Source organism: Aedes aegypti, chromosome 2 (genome assembly GCF_002204515.2).
Source record: "Aedes aegypti strain LVP_AGWG chromosome 2, AaegL5.0 Primary Assembly, whole genome shotgun sequence".
In the NCBI taxonomy this organism is placed as follows: Eukaryota; Metazoa; Arthropoda; class Insecta; order Diptera; family Culicidae; genus Aedes; species Aedes aegypti.
Window position 1 is genome coordinate 454,799,046 of NC_035108.1, and position 27,862 is coordinate 454,826,907.

The 27,862-nt window shown below is 41.0% G+C and overlaps 3 protein-coding genes and 1 long non-coding RNA gene across 5 annotated transcripts; 1 reads left to right on the forward strand and 3 right to left on the reverse strand.

The window, feature by feature from the left end:
- Positions 1-7,303: 7,303 nt before the first annotated feature.
- Positions 7,304-8,856, reverse strand: LOC5570854 (eRF1 methyltransferase catalytic subunit MTQ2). Its single transcript, XM_001653318.2, has one exon. It carries the CDS (start codon positions 8,802-8,804, stop codon positions 8,127-8,129), a length of 678 nt encoding a protein of 225 aa, XP_001653368.2. The 5' UTR covers positions 8,805-8,856; the 3' UTR covers positions 7,304-8,126.
- Positions 8,857-13,317: 4,461 nt separating this feature from the next.
- LOC110676082 lies at positions 13,318-14,117 on the reverse strand. 2 transcript variants are annotated; one of them, XR_002500055.1, is made up of 4 exons: positions 13,955-14,117; positions 13,804-13,891; positions 13,597-13,730; positions 13,318-13,528 (listed from the first exon to the last, which is right to left on the reverse strand). It is a non-coding gene; the product is annotated as an uncharacterized LOC110676082 (long non-coding RNA). The 2 variants fall into 2 exon arrangements; XR_002500054.1 differs by having other exon boundaries at positions 13,319-13,528; positions 13,597-13,733.
- An 827-nt stretch (positions 14,118-14,944) lies between these two features.
- Positions 14,945-16,300, reverse strand: LOC110675247. The gene is made up of 2 exons (XM_021839697.1): positions 16,164-16,300; positions 14,945-16,103 (listed from the first exon to the last, which is right to left on the reverse strand). The coding sequence occupies exon 2, from the start codon at positions 16,091-16,093 to the stop codon at positions 14,945-14,947; it is 1,149 nt and encodes a 382-aa protein (XP_021695389.1). The 5' UTR covers positions 16,094-16,103; positions 16,164-16,300.
- Positions 16,301-18,738: 2,438 nt separating this feature from the next.
- Positions 18,739-20,227, forward strand: LOC5570855 (cyclin-dependent kinase 1). The gene is made up of 3 exons (XM_001653317.2): positions 18,739-18,897; positions 19,035-19,199; positions 19,264-20,227. The coding sequence occupies exons 2-3, from the start codon at positions 19,051-19,053 to the stop codon at positions 20,009-20,011; spliced, it is 897 nt and encodes a 298-aa protein (XP_001653367.1). The 5' UTR covers positions 18,739-18,897; positions 19,035-19,050; the 3' UTR covers positions 20,012-20,227.
- Positions 20,228-27,862: the final 7,635 nt, after the last annotated feature.

Genomic DNA, 27,862 nt, shown 5'->3' on the forward strand with positions numbered 1-27,862 from the left:
TGCACGTTAAGAAATTTCCATTCAGAATGCAGAGTGATTCTGCACGTAAAGAACAATCTATTCAGAGTGACGCTTAAAATTAATACAATCACGCATATGAAGGAAATGCATGGAATCTAATCGATTAAGCGACAATTTGCACACAATCATGAAGGTGCTGTAATTTGACAATATTTGTAGTGTAATTTTGCGATTAGTTTGGTATTCTCCTCATGTCTATGATTTTATGATGATGGTACATCAAAGAATTTTCTGGTTGGTTTTCGGTCTTCGCCAACGCCAATTTTTTTTTTTTTTTTTCGATATTAGCTTAACATCTATGAGGAGATCTTGAGATTACAGCTATCAAATTAGGAACCACATATTTTCTAGCAACAGTACTGCGATTCTGGTGAGATTGCGGTGGAATTTTGATGCTCCCCGTTTGTGTTCTTAACAGCATGTTGAATTTCGGAAGTTCTAAGTGTTTCTGTGATATTCTCGTTATTTTGGTGGGGTTTCTGATAGTATCCTTGAAATTTCTAGAACTTAGAATGTAGAGATTTTTATGGGAATTGTAGTGATTCCATTGGTAGTCGTTAGAATTCAATGAGGATCTCCCCTAAACACCTGGGTTACCTTTGAAATAATTAAAATTCTTATCGATTTCACAAAAAATCCCATTGAAATCTTTAAAATATTTACCGACATTCAAAAGGTTTATATTAAAGCTTTGCTTTGAAATTCCAATGGAACTGGAAATCCGACATCCCTATCGGAATCCCAAAGTTCCTACAGGAATTCCGGAATTCCAAAGAATATCTGAGAATCTGAGATGTCAGTATTAACACGTAAAATTCAGAATTACATTATAAATATTTGAATTCCTACCAACATCCTAAAATTCCTAGAAAATAACATAATTATCGTAATGCCAGAATTCACACGGATATTACAAATTGCTACTGCCGGTAATCATACCGGAATCTCAGCATTGGCGGGGCGAATGTTTTCGAAACCTCAAAATTCCTAAGCAAAACTCAAAATATCTTCCGAAATATCAAAACTTATATCGTTTTCCCATGATTTTTACTCAAAAGTAAATTATTCCATTCCACCTCTGAAGCTAACTACCAGTAGCTTTGTAGTAAATGCTACCTTTATTCATAGCAATGCGTTGTTTGTAGTATGTTCGAAAGGTGTAGAAAGGAAAATGACACAAACATGTTCCACTCGTGTTCCACATATAGCGTTTACTACCGAGAAAGTAGTAAACTCAACTTTACTACATTTTATTCATACGGCCCATTGTCTCGCGTTGATACTATTTTCATTCCTGCTGCGATTTGTTTCGAAGACATTGCGGCTGATCAGATCGGTGACGGTGAACTTCAAAGCCTGCTTCAATCCCCTTCTTTGAAATTCGAAAAGCGATCTGTTGCTTCTGGCGGTCCTGCTTTGTATTGTGATACATCCGTGAATGGAAAGCTTCGTCCATACGTTCCTTCACAGCACCGTCAACGTGTCCTTGAAGTTATGCATGGCATATCACATTCTGGTGTTCGGGCAACCCGTCGCCTTGTAGCGGATCGTTTCTTCTGGAATTCTATGAACAAGGACGTCACTGAATTCGTCAAGCATTGCGTGGATTGTCAACAATCGAAAATTCAACGACACACCAAGTCTCCGATATGCCGATTCGATCTTCCAAAGAGCCGATTTCAGCACATACACATGGACCTAGTGGGTCCGCTTCCGCCTTCAAATGGTTATCGATATCTGTTGACAATGGTTGATCGTTACACGCGCTGGTCGGAAGCTGTCCCTATTTCGGATATGACAGCCGAAACTGTTGCACGAGCCTTCACTGCTACGTGGGTTGCACGGTCGACAATTTGAGTCTGATCTTTTTCGAGAATTGAACCATCTGCTGGGATCCGAGCATCTTCGTACTACTGCCTATCATCCACAGGCTAATGGCTTGGTAGAACGATTCCACAGGACGCTTAAGGGTGCTTTAATGTGTGTTGATTCAAAGCATTGGGTAGATCGACTACCAATGGTTTTGCTAGGCATCCGAGCTGCTCTTAAGGAAGATCTGGATTGTTCAGTAGCAGAGCTCGTCTATGGGCAGCAGCTCCGTATACCAGGTGAGTTTTTTGATGCCCCGAAGACGGAGTTGGACCGCAGTGAATACGCAAAAGAGCTTCATCGTGTCTTTGATTATTTGAAACCGAAGAATCCAACACATCATCAATATATTTGTTCAACGACAGCTCAAGGATTGCAAGTACGTATATGTACGAATCGATATGGTCAGAAAACCGTTGCAGCGACCGTATCAAGGACCATACAAAGTACTGGACCGTACCGAGAAGTTCTTCGATCTGTTGATAAAGGGTAAGAATCAACGAGTTACGATCGACAGAATCAAACCAGCATTTGTAGCTCAGGAAGGAACAGTAGATCCACAGAAAACAGTAGTTACCCCATCTGGTCACCGCATCAGATTTCTGGTGTAACTGGAGGGGGCTCTGTGGGGTCGTGCCGAAACTATTGATGCGCCCCTCGACGACTAGTTTCTGACACACACACATTCATGGCATAGCGAAGAGCCAGTTCATTCGAAATTGTTGCTACTGCGAAGAAGACAAAATAAAGTTTTCGGTTTACTATTAGTAATTAATATCGCGTTTTATTCGTTTTATTCCGTCCGACGAATGTAGTGTCCACAGAGCAATTTGTTAATAATCTTTCAAAGGCGATTCCTTCAGGATTTTTGTTCCTGGGGTACCTTGAAGAATACAACCAGCTCGAACCAATGAGCAGTACAAGGATTTGAGGCGATATTAATTCGTGAAATCCTTGGCAATACGGAAGATGAAACCCAATGTACTGGAGGCTTTCTCGGTAACGTAGGACAGATGGTGTTTGAGCGTCACCTGAGCATCCAGAATAACGCCAAGATCTTTAACATTTTGTACTCGTTGAAGCACCTTTCCCTTGAGCTGGTAACAGAACAGGATGGGCTGCAGTTTGCGTGAGAATGAGATAACAGAGCATTTCTCAGGATCAACTGTCATTCGATTCATGTTGCACCAAACTACAAAAACATCTAAATCATGTTGAAGAGCAACAGTGTCGGCGATGGTACGGACCCGCAGAAACAGTTTTCGATTATCTGCATAAGATAATCGAGGTCCTTTAATTACTGTGTTGACCTCGTTGAAGTACAGCAAAAAAATCAGGGGTCCCAAATGGCTTCCTTGAGGTACTCCAGAAGTTGCCGTGAAAGTTTCGGAAAAGAATCCTGCCAACTCCACAGTCAAGCGATGATCAGTCAGATACGAGCTGAACCAGCGCAACATTAGCGACAGTTATTGCGTGGTTTATTTTGTCGAACAGCGCAGCGACAGATCACATTCTGTCGGGGCTTGATCAGCAAAGCTGTCAGCAATGTGTGAAGTAAGGCACAACAGATTGGTCGTTGTGGAATGCCCCGATACGAATCCGTGTTTATCTTCACTAATGGAAAGTTTACAGTGGGACAGCATTGGTTTCATGCTTATCAATTCGACGAGCTTAGTAATACAACAAAGTGCTGATATTCCTCGATAAATATTTACATCCTTACGATCGCCTTTTTTATGCACAGGAAACATAGTAGCAGTTTTCCAGGCTGTAGGAAATCGTCCGCAGCGGTATGGATAGAAGAACGGCCAGGATTTGGCTGCATTGCCGTAAGTTTGCCATAATATTCCGGGAAGATTAAAATCGCCAACAACAACAATCTCGACTTTGGCTGCAAAAACATGAATTATGGACTGCCATATCTCGCGTTCGGTCCGGGGAATGTAAATCCCACACGAAAATAGGTTACGACCGAAGAACTCGATGTTCACCCACACTTGCTCGATACACTCAAAAAAATCCAAACGTCATTGCTACGTGAAAAATCACGTAGATCACTCCAAATTCATTTTGCCTCCACTTTACCTGACTAAGATAAAGATCACTAAGCCATTCATAACCATCAAATAGTGAATCGGTAATTTTTACTGAGGTTACCTATCGCACTTACGTGAAATTCACGTAGGGGCCTAAGTTCATTTTGACATCTGCATGTTGTACGTACATTCGGTGTTGAGCACAAATCCTAAGATGGCGCCCGCTTGATTTTTGAGGAACTTCAGAAGCTGCTGAACTTTAAACCCTGAGTTAGATTGATTTCAAGGTAAATATGCTTTGAATACCGAAGAATCCCTGCATTACTTCATATTTTATACCTGATTTATAACCTCTATCAATTATAGCACGCGAAGGCGAAGGCTACAACAAGACAGAACAAACGCACAACATTTGGGAAACAGGATTCACAATGCTCAGATTGAATATAAAAATATCACAATCTTTTAGGTCTGTTTACATTTACCAATTGGGAATTAGTTTTCCTATTAGAGATAAGGTTGGTCTTTATTCCAGTTAAATTTAATGCAAAACCATCTAGGTCCTATTGAAACGCTTCGTAAAGGCTACCGGAAAATCCACGTAGCTCTTACGTATAGCACCGGTGGAATGGACGAAGTTCAAAAGTTCATGCGTTCATTCTGGGCTACCTATGATTAACGTAAGAGCTACGTGGAAAGTGCGATGGAAAAAAACCACGTATGTTTTCACGTAACAATGACGTTTGGATTATTTTGAGTGTACTAGCCCAAGAGTCGTTATCAATAGGTTGAGCTTTCATTTTTTTCTTGACCGCTGCAAGAACGCCACCACCAACAGATTTGGTACTATTTCTGGCGCTACGATCACATCGGAACATCTCAAATGAAGATCCGAAAACTTGACTGGAAACAGTACGGGAATCAAGCCATGTTTCCGTTAGAACGATAATGTCGAAACAATCGACGGAAGTCGCCAAAAGGTAACCATTAATATCGCAATTCATTCCGCCAGCGTTTTGGTAGTAGATCATAACATCGTCAGAAGTGCGTTGGAAGTCTGTTAGAACACGACGAATTTTAGAGTCAGTCATCGAGCTAAGCCTGACAATTCTTCGTGTACTCTGGAAACAACAGGAACTACAGGAAGCGAATTGCCCGTATTGATGTCGTACTTGCTTGTAATTTCGGGGATTAACCTCAGAAAATGTTGAAGAAATTGCCGTAGAAGGACTTTATTTCTGATGAAATTTTTGAACACAATCATAAAAAAAATCTTACAGTGCAGCCTTCCGATGACTACAAAACAGTCACATTCGACATTTTTGACAATTTGGAGTTAATACCATGGAGAGTCATCAAATGACAAATACTTTCGATCAACTTACTGATTCATTGATTGACTGATTGATTGATGATTAAGTTGATCGAAAGTATTTGTCATTTGATGACTCTCCATGGTATCAACTCCATTTTGTCAAAAATGTCGAATGTGACTGTTTTGCAGCTATGGGCAGTGCAGTGATTCGAGCAAAAATACTTGTAAATGTCACGCGGAATCCCAAAGATCTCTTACTTAGAGAAATATTTTGTCGGATTATCTGAGAAGTTCTTATCAAAACTTGTTTCTTCTGGTTCCAGTTTGATAACTGTTTATAGCGTTGGTTCCTTTTTGGCAGTGTGTCCACCTGTCCGGGAAAAACACGTGAATTAAAAATGACCGGGAAAAACACGGAAAATACTTGGGAATTTGGATAACACATTGGAAAAATATGTATTTCAAGCATCAGGCTACTGATTTGTATCAAATTCTATAGGCAAAATTAGATTTTTTCTAGGAATATATGTCCAAGTTTAGATACTGTATGTATGTATAAACTTAGTCGGTTTTCAAAATAAAGCGGATTCTCAAGGTCTTCTTGATGAATGCATTTTACATCGTTCTTCATGAACAATATTTTTCGAAATTGGGAACGGTTTGCTCCAGTCATTATTTGTTCATCGAGTTAGCAATGTACCTATCTCATTTAACGAATTATTTTTTCATTTGAGGCAGATGACAAAACCCTACATCAATGCATTACATTGACATACAACTTCACAATCTAATGAAACCAAAAAATAATTTTAACTGACCTGAAATCGAACTATAAACATCATCACTGCGAAACGACGCAATCGTCACGAGGGCAGAAATGCTTTATCTAAGTGTATGAAATCAATATCGAATAGAAGAAATCTCCAATACAATAAAAATAGTGTACAAGACCATCAACATTTGCAAACTATATCTAACTGAAGTGTACATATGAACCGAATCGCGTTTACTGAACAGTGGAAGTAATCCGATAAACAGAATGAAACAAGTAGAACCAGAAGTATCAATAATCCAGAAGGACTCATTCTGTGAGTCTTAGCGTGAGAAAGTTTCGAAAACTCACCAGACTCGAATAATAAAACCGCGCCTAAACCGAATGGTATTACCACTGACGGGATAAGAACACATTTTACAGCAGCATTTAGATACGCACAGGAACAAAAAAGTAACACAGGAAAAACTACAGTATACTCATCAGCATTCCCTCCTGCTCCTCCTCTCTAGAAACACAAGCCCCCTACAACAATCACATGTTCTAACTTTCGGCTATAGGATATTTCTGCCGTAAATCTAGAAACAAATAAAATAAACGATAATCGTATAACTATATGTGTAAGTCAAACAACAAGCTGCGCCCATATTTTAGGAATCAATTGTGAAGGCTAATTTTGTGCCTTTTACTATTGTTTTTGAGGATTCCTCGTTTTTTGTCAGGTGTAATCTCACTGGAAGTATACATATAAGAAGCTTCAACGCGTAAAAGATTGATCGATACCGAATAAGACTTGATTTTCACCCCTTTTGTATACAGCTAGTTATGTGTTGAGGTCAGAGTGGAGAAAAATTTTTGAAACGATTTTAGTCGGAACAGACGAATACCTTGAAACAACTGTAGTTAATAGTGAGGATTTTTTGCTACAATTTATACATTGCTTTTCGATGAAGCTCTATTGAACTTTAGTAGATCGGTGTCGTGTTCGGTGGGCGCCTATTAGCCACACCTCTATGTTTAGGAAGTAGCTTATGCCAAATTAGCAGCAAACACCAATATCTTCACACACAAAAAAAAGTATGCACGAACTAATGTTAAAACAGGATAGTATCGTAGAGAGGAAATGCCATTCGAAACAGTTCATATTATGAAGACTCAATTGCATATTTGTTCAGGAAACTGTTTTCGGATCAAGTTGATAAAAAACTATCGAATGATGTATCGAATTTAAAACACTACATCAATTATGAAGGTCCATCTATTACAAAGCGTAACATAAATTACATTTGGCATGCCTCCAACTCATTGCCCTGTACGAATATGAATTTGAGTGACTGTAGAATATTACTTTCAGCGACCTGTGAAGAGCGCAGCATTCTCCAGTTGTCCAATCGATAGTTTCACCTGTCCTCTCAGGCAGTTGGAGAAGGTCGTAACGTAACCGATTGAAAAACCTTGACAAAAACAATCGTAAAATAGAAATACTAAACTCCAACAAGACTCACCCACTCTTTTCTCATAACAACTTTTCCATTGGTGGCACATCTAAATGGTATATCAAGTACAGAACGCCATTCGGGTGTTCAGCAAGCGAAGAAACAACCAACGTGCCATGAGCTTTACTTTGTATAAATCGCTCTCATCGAGGAAAAAGACAGAAAATCAGAACTGGTTCGGCGCGCGCGATGGGAAATGGATGTAATTTATTTATACCATTAATTTTTTTGATTAGATACGAGTTTAGAGGATTTCAAATTTTAACGCTAATTTATGTTTTATTAGTTGTTGTTCAATGTTACAAAAAACCCCGAAAATAATATTTGTATATTTGTGGAAGTATAACTCAAGTAAATGTGTACATTCGAATGATTATTATCTAACAAATCGAACAAGTCCATACAAAACCGTTATACGAATCGAAAGTATGTAAAATAATCGACATCATTATCTTAGACAAATGGTATAAAATCCAGAAGGTAAAACAGAAAGTTCTTTTCTTGTGTAAAAGCTATTTTTATTTTGCTATATGTTAAGTGTATATACAAATACGTTACAAACAATCTTTCTATAATGTAATAAAAATACTTTACAGTCAAAATGAAAAACAATAAACTCAATAAATCAAGCTCTGTTTCCTACTTATTTTTATCACGAACAAATGTTCGCCCCTTATTTTCCTCTCTTTAACAACTTTACCTAAAAAACCATTTTTCCCTAAACAGTTAATAACTTCCATAGGTTTGTTTTCCTTGAGCAGAAGCAAATAAAATACCCCACGCTCAGAAAGAATCCTATCCAGATCCTTCAATAGCCTATTAGTGACTACCATCCCGTCGAACCCGCCCGCCCAGGACTTGACCAGATTATGTCCATCCTCCCTAAACTCTCCTATCTGTTCCTCTAGCTCCCGGCTGTCTTCTTCAGCTGTTGGAACATAGGGCGGATTGAACACTAAAAGATCCACGCATCCATCCGCCAAACCTCCCAACAGATCCATATTGACCACCTCCAGGCGGCAGTCATTCAGCAGACCTGTTCTCTGAGTCATCCGGCAAGCGTGAGGATTTATGTCCACTCCCATGCAGTAACTTCCACTGGAGCGCAAAGCTTTCGCTATGGCACTGATGACGATTCCGCTGCCGGGACCGATTTCCACGCACATCGCCGGCTGCAGCAGTTTGATCGCGTCCAACTCATCTTCCAGAGCGTCGAGCAGCAGGAAACTGTCCTCGGCCGGTTCGTAAACGTTGTCGTAATCTTCCGGCTGGAATTTGTACGCCGGTGTTTGCATTTTTATGCTCTTTGTTTACGTCTGGTTATGCTTATGCTGCACTGCATCCATTTCGCCGCTAGGGCAAAACATCGCCATGACTGTCAAGAAGTAAAAACATTGCAACAAGTCCCGTTCATGAAAATAACTTGCACGCCGACAAACACGGTTAGAAAATTCCACTCAAAAATTAAGAACTCGCCGTGGACAAACCGACATAACATTTCTCGCATAACTTATTATCTCACCCTAAAAGCCATAAGGGCCCATTCACAAATTTCATAACGCTTGAGGGGGTGGGTGGGTGTCCTGGTGATGTTACGGCTCATACACAAACTGAAAAATATCCATACAAAAAGCGTTACATGGGAGTGGGTGGGTGTCCAAAATGACCAATTTCAGCGTTATGAAATATGTGAACAAGCCCTAATCGAAATTATCAAACGTGAAAGGCGAAGATCGCAATGTTGCTAAATAGTGTCGATCTGTGACATACGGTGTCCGGCCATTTGGCCGAACGCCGTTTGGCCGAATGCCATTTGGCCGAACGCCATTTGGCCGAATGCCATTTGGCCGAACGGGTCATTTGGCCGAATAACGAACAAAAATATCTCTTTTTTTCAACACTGATGTGTAGCATTATCATAAGTGTGGCCCAATAATTGATCAACTAATTAATTTGTTGATCTTTACGATGAGGCGGGATATCATGTTTGTCGATATATAAGTGCTCCAAGAGCATAATCAATACGATCCGTTCATTCCGGACGAAGTTGTGAACTCGCGTCAAGACTAAGCTGTAGATTACCAACCGTGTGCTAGGGTTTGGAGGTTTTTTTATATTTTCATCAGGTTTTTTTCCTTCTTTCAAACATAGGCTTTTCTTTCGATTTGTACTGGTTTCATTATTATTGGAAATAATTTAGCTTATATTTTCAAAGGGAATTTTACCATCTTTAAATCATCGGCAGCTCTTTGTAGTTATACTGATGTAACAGTTATTTGCGTTACACTTGCTTGAAATTTATAAGAGATTTTTCCTTCTTTTGATCATATGCTGTTCTTTCATATTTGAATATTTTTCATAGTTATTGGAATTCAGTCTAAGGAAAGAGTTTTATTAAAAACATATAATTTTTAACACAAGGGATGATGTGATGTCATTCTCCACCAAGAATAATATTACAAAGTGTTAACTGAACTTTGCACCGTTGATTGCGTATATCAGTTAACCGGACGAGTCGGAAAATACTTACATCAAATAGCTCACTGTTTCACAGTTGTGGAGAAGAAACCAAACTTGTGATTGCTAGAAATTAATTAATTTACTAAGTATGATCAGAATGATTGAAGCAAACTGATGCTACAGAAGGACGAATAAGTCGTAAACCGTTGCAGTAACTGTCGAAAGCTGACTGACTACAAATGCCATGCGAAAACCTATGCTGGCAGTCATTTCCGCTAGCAAAGAAGTGAAAAATTGCTTACATCTAGGATGTTTCTCTAAACTGTTCTTTGAAAATCAGCTTTGAAATTAATTACAAAATGCATGCTAATTGTAGTTCACTATTTTTTTCAAATTCGGCCAAACGGCATTCGGCCAAATGGCATTCGGCCAAATGACCCTTTCGGCCAAATGGCGTTCGGCCAAACGGCATTCGGCCAAACGGCGTTCGGCCAAATGACCCGGAACCGTGACATACGGTTTCGGATGAACAACAATGACAGTGACTGCGGCGTGGTCGAAAGAGGATCAAAAGGCAAAGACCTTGATCATTCTGAATCTGGAAGACAATCAGTTAAGGCCCAAACGCAATGATAGCGGAACGGCAACGGAATGCGGAACCGGTTCGCCAGCATGAATCACGCCATTTCGACTGAGCTGACAACAAATGAAATTGAATCAACGCTGAGTCGACAAGCTTGTTGTAGTTCATGCTGGCGAACCGGTTCCGCTTTCCGTTGCCGTTCCGCTATCATTACGTTTGGGCCTTTACACGCCAAAATAAAGGTTGCAGTCTAAATTACTATTTACCCCCTAAATTAAGCGCAATGCACCGGCAATTTTCAGCAGACAATACAATGATTTTACTATAACCACTGTAATTTTTACTATTTCAAAATGCTTGTGGTTTTCTGTAGATTTAACCATGTTTCTGGTATTTTAGTCACCTTACAAATCGACAAGTTTTACTATGAAAGTAGTAAAATCAACAGCTGTCTTGTATTCCTTCATACACGCAAAAAAATTTTGTTGTATAATCTACCGAATCCATGGTAAAATTAAAAACTGCACCAAAGATTTTCAACCGACTACAAAAATCTGTTAAGTTTACTATAATCTGGTGAAAATCACTGAGCAGTGCAGTAAATTTGACAATGTCCATAGTAGCTACACTACAAAGTATTGTATTTCCATCCGTGACACCCACCGTATAACACAGTGTGGTCAAAAGTATGATGCTAAACTTCTCAAATCTAGAATGTTTTTATTCAAAAATACTACAACTCTGGTTAAATCAACAGAAGAAATTTTCTTGTTTAGTGATGTTGACTATGTTTTGGTAGAGTTAACAGATTAATGTAGTCGGTTGAAAATCGTTGGTGCAGTTCTTAATTCTACCATGGATTCGGTAGTTTATACAACAACATTTGTTTGCGTGTAGTATCTATGATCTCATTTCTGATATTTTTAACAAGAAACTATATTACCAATATGTACACCAAATAAACATATACGCTTTATTTTGCGATTAATTGTTTTCATTTTTATGTTTAAATTTTGCATAAACATACACTGACGACGAATTTGCATTTCCTGGTGATTCCGAAACGAAGAATCCCAATGCTGGAAGATGAAACGACCGGTGATACGGAACTGTTCAGGCATCTGATGTTGATTGCCGTTCAGCTGGGGAAATAGCGAGCACCGCAAGGATTTCGCCTCGTGGTCAACAACGGAGAACACGGATGCCAGTTGGTGTCCCACTTGCATTTGCATTTGAGAATTCCTCCGTTGGTTTGATCTCCACCATCCAAAAATGATCTAAGAAAAGATATTATAGTACAAGATAGAGATTGTCGCTAGTGTTTGCCTTGCCGAACCATCCTTGCATCTGGTGGGTACCCGCATAGTAAAATACAATTCACCTTATTATCCAAACATTAAATATCTTTTACCCATTAATGTTAGTCTATCACAAACGGTTACTTTTTTGTTGAACATTATAATACCCTAAATTGAGAACGGTTAAAAGCTATTTGAGTAATGCATGCCAAATGCTGACAATACATTATGCTGTTCATGTGTTGTAAAACTATTTGGGAATGCTAGCTCGTGACAAATAGTGACAATGTGAAATTACCTTTTGTCGAACGGTTTGTGCCTAAATTTGAACGCCATAGTCGTCCACATGCATTTTAATATATGAAACCGATATTGAACAATTTGACAAACTGTAGAATACATTGGTATTTGTAGGCTACACTTCAAAAAAATAACATGAACTACGCAAGTTCCCAAACACTTCATTCTATTTTTTCTTCTCACAGCTCGATAAATTTGTTTACAAAATGAGCATTTTTGTGTAATTTAATAAAAAGATCTCTATTTACGGACCGTAAAGGGAAGGAAGTAAGATAGATTAAAAAAAAAAAGATAAATTAGCACCGGCCCTATCGAAAATTTTTTTAGCGTGTATGCCTTCGTGGTCGTTGTGCTACCCCGCATAAATATGAACCATACTTGCACTGTTTCCAATACTATCCATACCATATGTTACAGTATCTGAATAATTTCGTATAACACCCAAAAAAACAATATGTCCACCTTACCATGAACGGTTTTGACAGTTCGGTGAATGGTTTTTGGAAAAAGTACAATATGGGAAATAGGCGGTTAAGTTATGTATTGGGTCTTGCACGAGTGTTTAGATTTCTGTGATAATTTTGACATATCTCCAAGCATGATTTCGCTGCGACATTTTCCCCCGATTAGACTCAACGATTATCACAGTACGGTTTATTGCGCACAAATCACATAATCGCGCACAGCAAGATCTGTTAAACTAGGTAGGCCAACTGGCCAACTGTCAAAAAGCTGAAACAACCTATCTTATGACAGACCTTGCTTGTATACATTTGCACTGCGGAATTGTATGCGAGATTTGACTGTGATAATAAGAAATTCGGGGTGAGTCTAAATGGGTGCAAAAGTCGCAATAACCATTTGAAAACGCCGATTTTCTCGAACAATTTTTTTCCATCACAATTTGCGTAATGGTCGATATATTATCCATATTTCGACAAATTTACAGTAATAGAAACAGTTTCAAAATAGTTAAACTATAAGTTTGAATCAAGAGAAATAACGTTTGTGTAATAATATGTTTACGGTGCGTTATTGTATTTACACTGTATATTGTACTGTTGCTTTACATTAAAACTATAGACGGAGGAACGAAAAAATAGGAAATTAGGTACTCTTTTTTTTTATTTGTTTTATTCCATGTTTTTACTTTTGTCCATTTCTGATAATAATAATTTAATATTACTTGTTTTTTTTAGAGTTACCTGCACTACTTTCAAAATCTTTTTAAAAATTTTCGCCAATATGTTGATGATATGTAGCTCGAAATTCGCGCTTGTAGATGGGTTCGATGATCGAATCCGAATACCGGATGATTTTCGGTTGGTATTGAACTGCTTTTACTGGACTCTACATTGTAAATCTTCCGCGCAAACCACTGTAGGGAATGAAAATGAGCTTTTGTTTATATATAAGAAGTTTACAAATTAATCTTGGAGTACCTACCCTCATTAAGCATATCGTTATCTTCGTTCCTATCGCTTACAACACTTCACCGGAACAGCCATCATCGTGTATATGGACATTTGGAATAGACACCAAATACAGCGTTGGTTTCATCCGTGACATCTTTCCGTAGCCTTCTATGGATATTGTTGAATCGATACTTGTTATTCGAGAATCTTTTCGAATATTACAAAATTATTTACTTACCGTAATTGCAGCTGCCAAGTTAACGTGACTTGAAAGCGATTGTTCAGGAACCGCCCGTATGTTGCTTTCCTTTTGCATCATCAATGCTCTGGGGAAGAAGAATGAATTTACAAAATCGAAAGAATTTAAGGCAATTAATACAAGCACTTACCAATGGATTACGATTATGCAGAGGTCAAGCAAACCCATTCAGATAGCTGAATTCTGAAATTTCGGTGACGGATTTTTTTTCACACCGGTTTGATTTGTCAAAACAAAAATCGAATCGGACGCTAAAAACAACGTACACAGTACCATTACGAATTAAATTTAAAAAAAAACAACAAATGATTCCGTTTTACTTAGGGTTTATTCACAAATTGCATAACGCCGAAAATTACCATTTTTGACACCTACCCATCCCCTCGTAACACTTGTTGTATGAAAATTTTGTAAATTTTGTATGAGCTGTAACATTTTGTAGATACCCACCCACCCCCTTCAACGTTATGAAATTTGTGAACAGGCCCTTATCGGGACTAAAACATAAGCAGCAATACAAAAAAAAACAAGTTATTTCACATTGTTTGTCGAAATGTACGAACGCATAAAATAATGTTCAATTCATAATTTTGTTAAAGCCATATATCCTCTATAACAATATTTAAGCGTGCTACCAAAACTGAGACAAATTATTACAAATACCAATTTGTGTAACAGTTTGCCAAACTGTTAAGTTTTGGTATTAAATAGTAAAATGCAGGTGTGTAAGTGTGGTTCTCCGAATAAATGCGAAAACAATTTGACAAATGGGCGGTAAATGTTTCCACCATTTCCAACAGATTTACATCCCCATATTGTTCAACAGTATATGAGTAGTTTAGTATATTGTCACAATTTGAAATGGATTAATTAAGCTGTTCTTAATTGTATACTGATTTTGGTTACGTATTGTTTAACAAAATGACAACAGTTTGCGGTATATTAACATTTTCAGTTGGAAGAAGTTTATAGTTTTGACAATACGGCAAATTGGATTTTTCTATGCGGGACTATCACAAATCGGATCAAAACAAGCAAAAATTTGTTTCGGATCAGATCTAAACGGAAAAATCAAAAAAGTTTTCCTTCGATTCTGTTCCGATGCGTATCCCCCCGATGCTTACATATGATCAACATCTAACATATCCGAAACGTTTCCAGAAATAATGCGACTAAACTCATTTTCTTCGGGTCTTACTGCAGAACTCATAGCATCCACAAGGCTTGAATTTACTGACGTTCGAGTGCGCAAATCCACTACACGATTTTTCAGGCGCTGTGCCATAAACAGCAGCTGTTCAGCATCTTCCTTCAGTGCTTCCAACGCCGAAACAAACCCTTGGTTGATTGTGTTGGCCACAGTCAAGCCACTCCGAACAGACTCTAACTTGACAGCTTCGGAAATCGGAACGCTCCGAAAGAATTTTAGAAGATGTTGTGGTGGCATTTGAGACATCCTATGGTCGCGTTCGTGTGCCGGCCCTGCATGGATGTAGTTCGCCCACAATCTCCACGCACTTGATTGGGCTTGAAAATGATGATCATGTTTACGTCGAAGTTCCTCAGCCAATGAAGTTAAAGCCTGGGTGTTTGGCGCACCTGACCTATCCGCATTTTGATGACGCACCAGCTGCTTTTCGACAACTTCCCACAGCGACTTGCATGAAATTGAGGTAGAATAAACATGCACGTGGATGCGTATTTGTTTCGATCTCCAGCTAGCAAGTAGTTTGCTATTCACCTTTTCAATGTTCACTCGCTTTTTCTGGCTTTGGTCCTGAAGAACAATGAACTTGGTCATGTCCTCGAACACTGGTTCTTCATCAGCCCATGTTGGAACTTGCACTCCGTTGTTTTCAATAAAAATCACTTCGCGACACAAAACAGTTTTAGACGTTTCCCAGATGCCTGTTAAGATTTCGTTAACAGTGTTTCCCGAAATCTGTCTGGTTGCAACTAATCCTCCAGATGTTTCCCCAACAAATCTGCGTCTGTAGAACTGCCCGTTAAGAGTGAAGTTAGCAGCTGATGCATTCAACTTAATCTTCTTGGTTTTGGTCGAGCAGCCTGGGATTGATGTCGGGTCGATTCCACTGTCCCCCTCTGCATTGTTAGGTCCTGATTCCTGATTCAAATCCTCGCTAGTCATCTCGCCATCGTATACATATTCAGGATCAGTATAATCGTCCAAGGCCTCCACAATGTATCCATCTTCTTCCGCTCCGTCACTTGAAGGTGGCGAGTATACATTACCCTCGGGAGAATTCATTCTTTAGGAGCTGGTAGTAAGAAAATCAAGTAAGGAATCGGTTCCATAAGTTCTATATTAATGTATTTACCTGGAGGTTTCACAACATAGCAATATTTAAACAAACAACTAGCTGAATCATTGCAAAAAACACTTTTCTTTCTTTTGCATATGAAATCGATAGCGAACAAGAATAAAAACAAACGATTTGTTTTGATGAAGATGGTGAGAGAGATGTCATACCGTGGGAAGGGCTACCAGATTGGTTTATTTTTTATTCGATATTTATTGTTGATTTTCATTCCTATTGAAACCAACGGAATCGTGTTTCTTTTTTTATTTAAATTGTTACAAGAGTACTAAAATATATTATTTGTTTGTTTATGCATCTATTATCCTAATTATATCTCTCCAACTCACACTCATCGGTTTTTAAATCTAGTATATCAATTCCAAATAATTCCAATCACACTTTTTAATTTTTGGCAACCGTTAATTTCCTCCGATAAGTGCGACAATGGAATATCAGCAAAAGTCCAATAAGAGCCGCAAAGGGCAATATGCTTTCTGTCAATTTACTGAACAAACTTTCCTAATGAACCGATATGTTTTGGAGCCTTTAACTGTTAGAAAACAATGAAAAACTTGCGGCACGTTAGTTCACCCCTCGGTCCCCTACAATTTGTTTCACCTCGAAAAAATGCAGACCCCTTTTTCCCCTATGGTTTTGCCCCCACGTTGTGGTGAATTTAAGATCAGCTGGCATGACCAGATGATTTTTGTTTATGTTTTCATTCATCATAATGGGCTCATTTGCGGTTTCACTCCCTCCTTCCTTCACGGCTCCTGAAGTCTCCGTAATCACCGCGGAAACCACCTTCACCGCTTCGGCCGGTTCTGTAACGCAAGGATTGTAGTCGACAGATGCCTGATGTCTCTGCTTTGTGCCGACGAGGATTGAAGGGATTGAATATGCCGGAAGATTCCCGCCTAGAGGCAGCAACAGCCGCTCAAAATTTCCTTGCGCCGCTGTTGCTGCCTCAAGGCGGAAATCTTCCGGATCAACAGCCAACAGATAGATTAAGACATTTGTCGGCATGAATAGTAAAAAATAGCCTCTAATAGAACTAGCGGTACCGTAACTGCTGGGTGGATGAGAGATTTGTTGTTAGGGGGTGGTTTTGAATTTTGAATCTGTGGAGGAAAATATATTTTCCTAATGGAAGACTTGGATCGGGTTGGAGATGGAACTGTGATTCAGAACGGGTTTTGCCAGTTCCATCCTGGTTTAAAAACGTTTGTTTGAGTAGTTTCGATGGCGCTCCTGTTTGGGGCGCCCTGACCGGGATCACGCTCAGTTTGAGCGCGCACCTGATTTGACGTTTGCAAATGTAAACAAGCATCCCAATGCAGGGGTGGAATCGAAAAACTGTTGCAAAATCACCATGCTGATACCCATAGGGTTGAACAAACTGTGCCGCATCTCGAATTATTTTTCAAAATGTGGTGAGTATCCATGTTTTCAAAAATTTGTAAGAAAATCAGGAGTGCATATAAACAAAATCTGAAAGCGTTAATATTCATTAAAAATGATTATCTTTCGAAGAAAAATACAAAAACTGGGGGTTAGATCTGACGGAAATGGTCTATTATTTTCCCCAAGTTGGGAAGTGCTTCGACAATTCGAATGAGAAAATATTTGAACAATATATCAAATTGGAGTTTTTTAGAAGCATGTTTATGATGTTCAGAAGCAAAATAAAAATGTGTTCTCGTCACTCATTTTTGAGCGGAGCAAGTTTAGCGTGAAAGTACAATTTGTTTGACAGTTATCGCCCGGCATGTTACAGTAGAAGCATTAACCTAAGAATGCTAATGTCGCTGCTGTTCGTGTTACCAACATATAGTTTGCCATGAATTGACAGCGTGAGTACCGGGCTTCAAAGTGTCAGAATAATTTTCAAAACCAAAACAATAACATGGTATTGAACAAACAATAAAAACCCATAATTTAAGGCAATAATTATTAAAATCAATTTTGTGACAACAACGCCACTAGCGTTCTACTACTAATATTTCTATTCATGTTACCGACAGCGACGACAGCGACAATCTCTATCTTGTACTATAATATCTTTTGATGTAAGTGATCAGATGACATTGTAATGCCTGATGCATACATAATAAGCACCAGATTATTATATTTTATACATTATAATGCATATCCGTGATTAATATTTCACTATGCATATGCGTTGATGGATTCTATTCTTGGGACTTAGGGCCCATTCACAAATTTCATAACGCTAAAGGGGGTGGGTGGGTGACTTCGCGATGTTACGGCTCATACAAAATTTATGAAATATTCATACAAAAATTATTACGAGGGGGTGGGTGGGTGTCGAATATGGCCATTTTTAGCGTTATGAAATTTGTGAATAAACCCTTAAACAGATTCATTTTAGTTTTCAAACCTGATGAGGAAACAAGCAATGGCGTGTTTCCTGAAACATATCTACCGCTCTTACCCTATGCAGAATTTGAGTTGAATTCTGTTAGAGTGTTTGAATCATTCAATTCAAATTTCATTACCGGGAATCACGTGCGCGCGCGCTTCAAAAACATCGCACAGCCGTCCGAGAAAACGTCATCGAAGGCGGCTTGTCATGTTGCACCAGGCGGCTGTTTAAATGTTTGCCTCTTCGTTCAAATCAGTCGTCAGCATAACGAACAACTGCCAAAAACCCGCCCGAATTTTGTTTACTGTCGATGGTTTTCTGTGAAAATTCTTACTAAAATTGGTGAAATTGTGTGAAGTTAGACAGGTAAGTTTTATCGAATTGTTCATTTATGTTTTGGGGAATGGAATCGGTTTAAGATTGTGATATAAATGCAGTATTTTAGTCCGATTTTGAAGGGTTTGGCCTTAACCTAGTTTGCACTGTCCCGATTTCCATTGCAGGTCGATTGGATTCAGGATGGAGGATTTCCAAAAGATAGAAAAGATCGGTGAAGGAACGTACGGGGTGGTGTACAAGGGCCGCAACAAATTGACCGGGCAGATAGTGGCCATGAAGAAGATTCGTTTGGAATCAGAGGACGAGGGAATTCCTTCCACTGCCATTCGGTAAGTCGATTTGTGGAATCGTGAATGTGTTGGTGGTAAATAACGGTTTTTACTTTTTTTTTAGGGAGATATCTCTTTTGAAGGAATTGAAACATCCGAACATCGTTTCGCTGGAAGATGTCCTCATGGAAGAGAATCGACTGTATTTGATTTTCGAGTTTTTGTCGATGGATCTGAAGAAGTACATGGACACGTTGCCGCCGGAGAAGATGATGGATTCGGATCTGGTCAAGAGCTACATGTATCAGATAACGGCCGCTTTGCTGTTCTGCCACAAGAGAAGGGTTCTGCATCGAGATTTGAAACCACAGAATCTGCTTATCAACAAGGAAGGACTGATCAAAGTGGCTGATTTTGGATTGGGTCGTTCGTTTAACATTCCGGTTCGCAACTATACGCATGAGATTGTTACGCTTTGGTACCGGGCACCGGAAGTTCTGCTGGGATCGCCACGATATGCATGCCCCGTGGATATTTGGTCTATTGGGTGCATTTTCGCCGAAATGACAACCAGAAAGCCACTCTTCCAAGGCGATTCGGAGATTGATCAACTGTTCCGGATGTTCCGTATCTTGAAAACACCGACGGAGGAGATTTGGCCTGGAGTGACCTCGCTGCCCGACTACAAACCGACATTCCCGTGCTGGACGCAAAACAATCTGACCAGCCAGGTGAAGAATCTCGACTCAGCGGGGCTTGATCTGTTGCAGAAGTGTTTGATCTACGATCCGGTTCATCGAATTTCGGCCAAGAAGATTCTCGAGCACAAGTATTTCGATGGATTCGAACGGAGAGCGGCCCCAATCGAGTGAGGGGGCATTTTATTCGGTGACTTTAATTTATAATCCTAGAGATATTTCATTTTCGTAACCTTTCACGATTGTATGATTCCGCGATCGCATTTCCAGTAGAAACTAAGGAGGATGTAAATATTCCGCCAGGCCGAAGAGCTATCTTTTATGAATCTTTTCACCTCTAGTTTGTAACGCGCCTTTAGATGTAAATACAGACAACAGATTCGATCGGAATATGGCTTCTACCGTGGTGAATTGTCATTTCGAATTTCTGAGCTAGTAGTTAAGGGTTTTCGATGGCAGATTTTCTCGTAAAATAAACATTTTTTAAGTAAACTTGTTTGTCTTCTATCAAAAATATACAGGCAACTCTCTCTTACTTAATATTGAGTTGGAGAACTATGGATCGATGCACAGGTGTACTATTTGACTTTTGAGCGGTGCCGTGTTATTTATGTGACCATGGAAACCAGTGAAATTGGTTTTCATGGCTACCTCGATGGTCCCTTGTATTGATACCTCTCTAACTCAAAGGTCACTTTGATATCGAGTTAGGGAGAGTTAACTGTATTTGATCCTAGTTTTATACATAGGGGTCTATTTTGTAAATCGAGCAGAATCATGTGACTCGTCTGAAGTCATTGTCGATCAAAGTAAGCATGCATATTTCAGAAGTCACCCGTCCACTCCCATAGTAATCCAGTCACATAGAGTGACAACTGTCGATAAACTCGAGTGACAGTCACTCCAGTCGAGTCGCTTTTGGTCGACTCGACTTATAAAATTGGGCCTATAATCAGCTGTTGGGTACATAGAAATTTATCAACCATACTTCCTTTTCAGATCAGTCTAAATAGTAGTATCGGTAGTGTCGCCAAGCACTTGTTTCAGTTGCCAAGTAATCAACACAATACTGACTGTCTGTTCCTGTAGTAGAAGCACACTTAGTCACTATTTTCAACAAGGTCACTGAAGTCACTTGAGCTTATTCTACGACTGGCGTGAGGTGACAGTTGTCGGTGTCGTATAGCGAGGTGACAAGTCTCGACTCGAGTAAAGTGACTCGCCGTGTAAATCAAATGGAGAGTCACTTCACTCGAGTCGAGAGTAGTCACCTCGCTATACGACACCGACAATTCTCACCTTACGCCAGTCGTAGAACAAACCCAACCATTTTCAACAAAAAGTTACTTAAAAGTAGATGGAGTACCGTGTACCTTTTAATTCCGCTCCTAAACGGAGCGGAATAAAAAGGTACACGGTACTCCATCTACTTTTAAGTTTCTCTATTTGAGATTCTGCTCAGAGGATTCGAACATTCATTAAAGAGAAAAAGTTACTTATGGTCGATCTTCAACTTCGCTTAAGCCGTAAATCACGTGTACCCATAGTGGTTGAACTAGGTTTAAGGTCTAAGCGAGTGAGTCACTTTTTCAGTAAAATGGTCACTAAAGTCAGAAACGAATAGAGACATATGTGCTTATTCTGTGCGGCGCTCTCACCTCGAGTAACGTGAGACGTTCATTCATTTATTAAGTTAACATCTACACAGATAACACTGAATCAAAAATTTCACGCCACAATACTCGGTTCGTGGCCGCATCTCTCCATCCTCGGTTCTGCCCCACGGTCGCCAAATCGATACGCACTTGATCCGCCCACCTAGCTCGCTGCGCTCCACGCCTTCTTGTACCAACCGGATCCGAAGCGAATACCATCTTTGCAGGGTTGCTGTCCGGCATTCTTGCAACATGACCTGCCCATCGTATCCTTCCAGCTTTGGCCACCTTCTGGATACTGGGTTCGCCGTAGAGTTGGGCGAGCTCGTGGTTCATCCTTCGCCGCCACACACCGTTCTCCTGCACACCGCCGAAGATCGTCCTAAGCACCCGACGTTCGAAGACTCCAAGTGCTTGCAGGTCCTCCTCGAGCATCGTCCACGTTTCATGCCCGTAGAGGACTACCGGCCTTATGAGCGTTTTGTACATGGTACATTTGGTGCGGGCGTGAATCTTTTTTGACCGCAGCTTCTTCTGGAGGCCATAGTAGTCCTGACTTCCACTGATGATGCGCCTCCGTATTTCACGGCTAACGTTATTGTCAGCCGTCAGCAAGGATCCAAGGTAGACGAACTCGTCGACCACCTCGAACGTATCCCCGTCTATCGTAACACTGCTACCTAGGCGAGCCCTGTCGCGCTCGGCCCCACCAGCTAGCATGTACTTTGTCTTGGCCGCATTCACCACCAGTCCAACTTTTGCTGCCTCGCGTTTCAGGCGGGTGTACAGGTCTGCCACCTTTTCAAATGTTCGGCCGACGATGTCCATATCATCCGCGAATCAAACAAATTGACTGGATCTCGTAAAAATCGTACCCCGGCTGTTAAGCCCGGCTCTCCGCATAACACCTTCTAGCGCAATGTTGAACAACAGGCACGAAAGTCCATCACCTTGTCGTAGTCCCCGGTGGGATCCAAACGAACTGGAATATTCGCCTGAAACCTTCACACAATTTTGCACACCTTCCATTGTCGCTCTTATCAGTCTCGTGAGCTTCCCGGGAAAGCTGTTCTCGTCCATAATTTTCCATAGCTCTACGCGGTCGATACTGTCGTATGCCGCCTTGGGACCTGGTATTCACGACATTTTTAGAGGATTTGTCGCACAGTAAAGATCTGGTCCGTTGTCGATCGGCCGTCAACGAAGCCGGCTTGATAACTTCCCACGAACTCGTTTACTACGGGTGACAGACGACGGAAGATGATCTGGGATAATACTTTGTAGGCCGCATTTAGAATGGTGATCGCTCGAAAGTTCTCACAATCTAACTTGTCGCCTTTCTTGTAGATGGGGCAGATTATCCCTTCCTTCCACTCCTCCGGTAGCTGTTCTGTTTCCCAGATTGTGCCTATCAGCCGGTGCAGACAAATGGCCAGCCTTTCCGGACCCATCTTTATGAGTTCAGCTCCGATAACATCCTTACCAGCAGCTTTATTGTTCTTGAGCTGGTGAATGGCATCCTTAACCTCCCTCAAAGTGGGGGCTGGTTGGTTTCCATCTTCCGCAGTACTGACGAAGGCATTTCCTCCGTTGTCTCGTCCTTCATTGCCTGTGCTCTCAGCAGCATTCAGGTGCTCGTCGAAGTGCTGCTTCCACCTTTCGATCACCTCACGCTCGTCCGTCAGAATGCTCCCATCCTTATCCCTGCACATCTCGGCTCGCGGCACGAAGCCGTTGCGGGATGCGTTGAGCTTCTGATAGAACCTACGCGTTTCCTGAGACCGGCACAGCTGTTCCATCTCCTCGCACTCCGTCTCCTCCAGGCGGCGTTTTTTCTCCCGAAAGAGGCGGGTCTGCTGTTGCCGTTTCCGTTTATAGCGTTCCACGTTCTGCCGGGTCCCTTGCTGCAGCATGACCGCCCGCGCTGCATTCTTCTCCTCCAAAACCTCCTGGCACTCCTCGTCGAACCAATCGTTCCGTCGACTCCGTCCTACGTACCCGACGTTGCTCTCAGCTGCATCGTTGATGGCTGCTTTTACTGTTCTCCAGCAGTCTTCAAGAGGGGCTTCGTCCAGCTCACCCTCTTCCGGTAATGCAGCCTCGAGTTGCTGCGCGTATGCCGCTGCGACATCCGGTTGCTTGAGCCGCTCTAGGTCATACCGGGGCGGCCGTCGGTACCGTACGTTGTTAACGACGGAGAGTTTTGGGCGCAGTTTGACCATCACCAGATAGTGGTCAGAGTCGATGTTAGCGCCACGATAGGTCCGGACGTCGATAATGTCGGAGAAGTGCCGAGCATCAATCAGAACGTGGTCTATCTCACGGGCAATTTGAAAACAGGGCGCATAGTAAAAGTCAAACGTTTTATGGCATGCATAAGCTCATATCGCCCACTGTCAGTTGTAAGGACTGTGAAAATAAAGACCATTGTTTTGTTTAATTGTTTGCTATGGTTTGATTATCAATTTTTGATATTGTTAAATCAGCTGATAATGTGCCAAATAGTTGAAGCACATTTAACATTTCGATGGTTTTAAAAGGAGAGCAAACATTAATAGGCATCCTGCAAGCCTCCAAGCAAGCAATCAGTGATTTGATTACGACACTTGCTCGATTATGGATCATAAACATTAAACAAAACTTCGCATTCTGATTGCACTCTCGATTCAAATTACCCGAAAATGAGTAAACACATGGAGATGTTGACTACGCTAAAAGTCGTCCCGTGCCATGGGCCTGATTAAAACATATTTTTGCATTTTGCCAAATGTGACAAAAATCGATTGAAAAGCTATTCATGCTTATTCAAAAGTATAATGTCACACCTTTTATTCTGATTGAATATAAAGTATTCAAATACTCATTTTACTTTTTCTAATAAAAACGAACATGAAATGCATAGAAAATTTTAGCCGTTTTTCCATTTTGTCCAGAACGATCGATGGAACACAACAAAAGAAAACTAGCGATTTTCATCAAGTCTGCCTTGATTGTCGTTGGCAAGCTGGAGTTTTCTTGCAGTTCGAAATAACTTTGTGTCATATTTCGTGTGTAATATCGGTGCCTCCCTCCCAGAAATATAGTAGAGATGGTCAGGTTTTCGAACCCGAAACCCGGACCCAATCACAAAAGAGATTGAGCAAATTAGACCATTTCCGTGAAAAAAATGTATTGGCTTATATGCTTTCTGTCAATTTACTTAACAAACTTTCCTAAGGAACCGATATGTTTTGGAGCCTTTAACTATTAGAAAACAATGAAAAACTTGCGGCACGTTAGTTCACCCCTCGGTCTCCTACAATTTGTTTCACCTTGAAAAAATGCAGACCCCTTTTTCCTCTATGGTTTTGCCACCACATTGTGGTGAATTTAAGATCAGCTGGCATGACCAGATGATTTTTGTTTATGTTTTCATTCATCATAAGGGGTGATTCAAATATTACGTAACGCAAAATTTGCCATTTTCAGACCCCCTCCCTCCACATAATAGCTTTTGTATGAACAATTTAAAATTTTTGTATGGAGCGTAACCATATGTCAGACCCCCTCCCTCCCCCTGTTGCGTTACGTAATATTTGAGCGATCCCTAATGGGCTCCGCTGGTTTTGCTCCCTCCTTACTTCACGGTTCCTGAAGTCTCCGTATTCACCGCGGAAACCACCTTCACCGCATCGGTCGGTTATGCTTTGCCATGTAAAGAAATCGGAGCTTCACGCATAGGGTCAACTGTGCCTCCGTCATCGCGAATAGAACTAGCGGTACGGTAACTGTTGGGTGGATGAGAGATTTGTTGTTAGGGGGTGGTTTTGAATTTTGAATCTGTGGAGGAAAATATATTTTCCTAAAGGAAGACCTGAATCGGGTTGGGGTTGAAACTGTGATTCAGAACGAGTTGCGCAAGTTCCAACCTGGTTCAAAAACGTTTGTTTGAGTAATTTCAGTTTAGTTTCGTTGGCGCTCCTGTTCGAGGCGCCCTGACCGGGATCACGGTCAGTTTGAGCGCGCACCTTATTTGACGTTTCCAAATGTAAACAAGCATCCCAATGCAGGGGTGGAATCGAAACACTGTTGCAAAATCACCACGCTGATACCCATAGGGTTGAACAAACTGTGCCGCATCTCGAATTATTTTTCAAAATGTGGCGAGTATCCATGTTTTCAAAAATTTGTGAGAAAATCAGGATTACATATAAACAAAATCTGAAAGTGTTAATATTCATTAAAAATGATTGTCTTTCGAAGAAAAATACAAAAACTAGGGATTAGATCTGATGGAAATGGTCTATTCCACAGTCTGGCTTAGCGGCAAACCGGATGCAAGTTGAAAAATCTGCGAACAGACAGTGGTAAGGAGTATGTTAATAAATCTTTCCAGAAACGGCTGAAGGAACTAGGCATCCAGCACCAGACGTCAACGGAGTATACCCCAGAGCAAAACGGTTTGTCAGAGCGCGTAAACCGAACAATTGTCGAGAGGGCTCGATGTTTGCTGTTTGAAGCGAATCTACCGAAGGCGTTCTGGGCCGAAGCGGTGGCAGCAGCAACATACTGTATGAATCGTTTCCCAACCAAAGGGCACAAGCGGACGACAGAAGAAGCTTGGAGCGGTCGCAAGCAGGATTCGTACATCCGTGTGTTCGGTGCCGGGGTCATTGCATACATTCCAAAGCAGAAGGTTCGCAAGTGAGACGCTAAGTCGAAGGAATCTATACTTGTGGGTTTCGACGAAAACACCAAGCCATACCGCCTATACGATCTTGCCACAAGGAAGGTGTTCAAGTTCCGAGATGTCGTTTCCATCAGCAAACCGTTTCATGTAGAAGCATCCTCTTCAGTACCAGTTCAAGCGAAGAAGCTAGCACCGGTACGTACTTTTGTCAGGCTAGATTTCGAAGAAACACCAGCTGATGAATTACTCGATCCGTCCGAGCCAGATGAGAGACCTGATCAAGGTATAGTCCGACGATTCTGATGATACAATGAAAAATATTGCCTAACACCGCGAAGCAATCCAACATTTGTGAAAAAAGGTATTCAACAAAAATTGACACGTAAAAAATAACAATAATAACAAAATCTGCAAAATTTCCGAATAGCAAATGCTTAATATCTGTTGGCGCGTTAACCGTGGTCAACTCCGGTCGGGTCGGGGTGGACTGTATTTTTCGGAATGAAAGGAACAACACCACTGATTCTGCTAGTCCACTGTACTTTATTTACACTACACTACACTACTGTTCACTGTACTTCACTGTTACTTTTTACTGTTCACTTTACTATTCACTCGATGTATACTCGCGGCGGGTTAAAACAAGACTAACTCCCATGGTGGAGCGGTCGCGTATTTATATCAGTGCATTCCTGTTCTAGAAGTTTCGACGGTTCTCATTCTCGAAGGTGCTCATTCTCGAAGCTTATGGAACAGCACTCACTGACGGAACTCACTGGAACTCTCGTCGGGGATACACTCATAAGGAACTCACGGTACTTGAGTTCCTGTTGGTACTTCACATGGTACTCACGCTCACTGTTGATACTTCTGCACTCAGTGACGTAGTCAGGGTGGGTCGAGAAGGGGCCTCATTCGGACACACTTTGAGTCGGACATGTTTATGGCTCGATCCGTACGGAACATACTCCCCCCGGTTGACACGAAGTTTCAACAATATGATTTCGGGTTTGTGGTTCTCCATGGTAATTCTCTTCGGCGGGCGGAATCTGGGTCGGATAAGTCGGAACTCTTTCGCATCGTTTTTACTAGTTGGATATTGGACGGGATTCGGTGAGCGGAATTTTCGTTCGGAGAGGTTGTCAGCTGAGTGCACATCCTGTCGACTGGGTCTGGGTTTCTTGGAGTCGATCGGTATTTTCTTCATGGTTGGACGATCTATGGTGTACGGCGATTTGTCGGAAACTTGATGGCTCGAAGGTGGTGCATCTTCCTGTCGGTCGTATTGGCAGAAGTCTAGCTGGATAGCCTTGGATTGGAACTGTTGCTATTCTGGACTCTTGCTCGATGACTGCAGTGTGTTTGCTGGCTTCAGTATCTGTTGGTCGGTTGGGTTGGATTGAGTTTCGTGCTTTTCCTTAATTGGTGGACTTGGATCTGGAACCTGGTATCGATAACAATCCTCTGCTGTTGTTTGGAAGTGCTTCGGGTGTTGATCGGATGACTTTCGAATTGTGTGCTTAATCAAATGGCTCCTCGGTTGTACGTGGTTCGCTAGTTCGTGGTTGTCCTGCGGGTTTTCACAATTCATCTTCTTTGGCTTCTCCTAACTACGGGCGCTAGGAAGTAAAGCTTCGTCCAGTCGGCACGATATAAATCGACAGCACGGATCGGGTCGTTGAACGGTTGGTGTTGTGGATT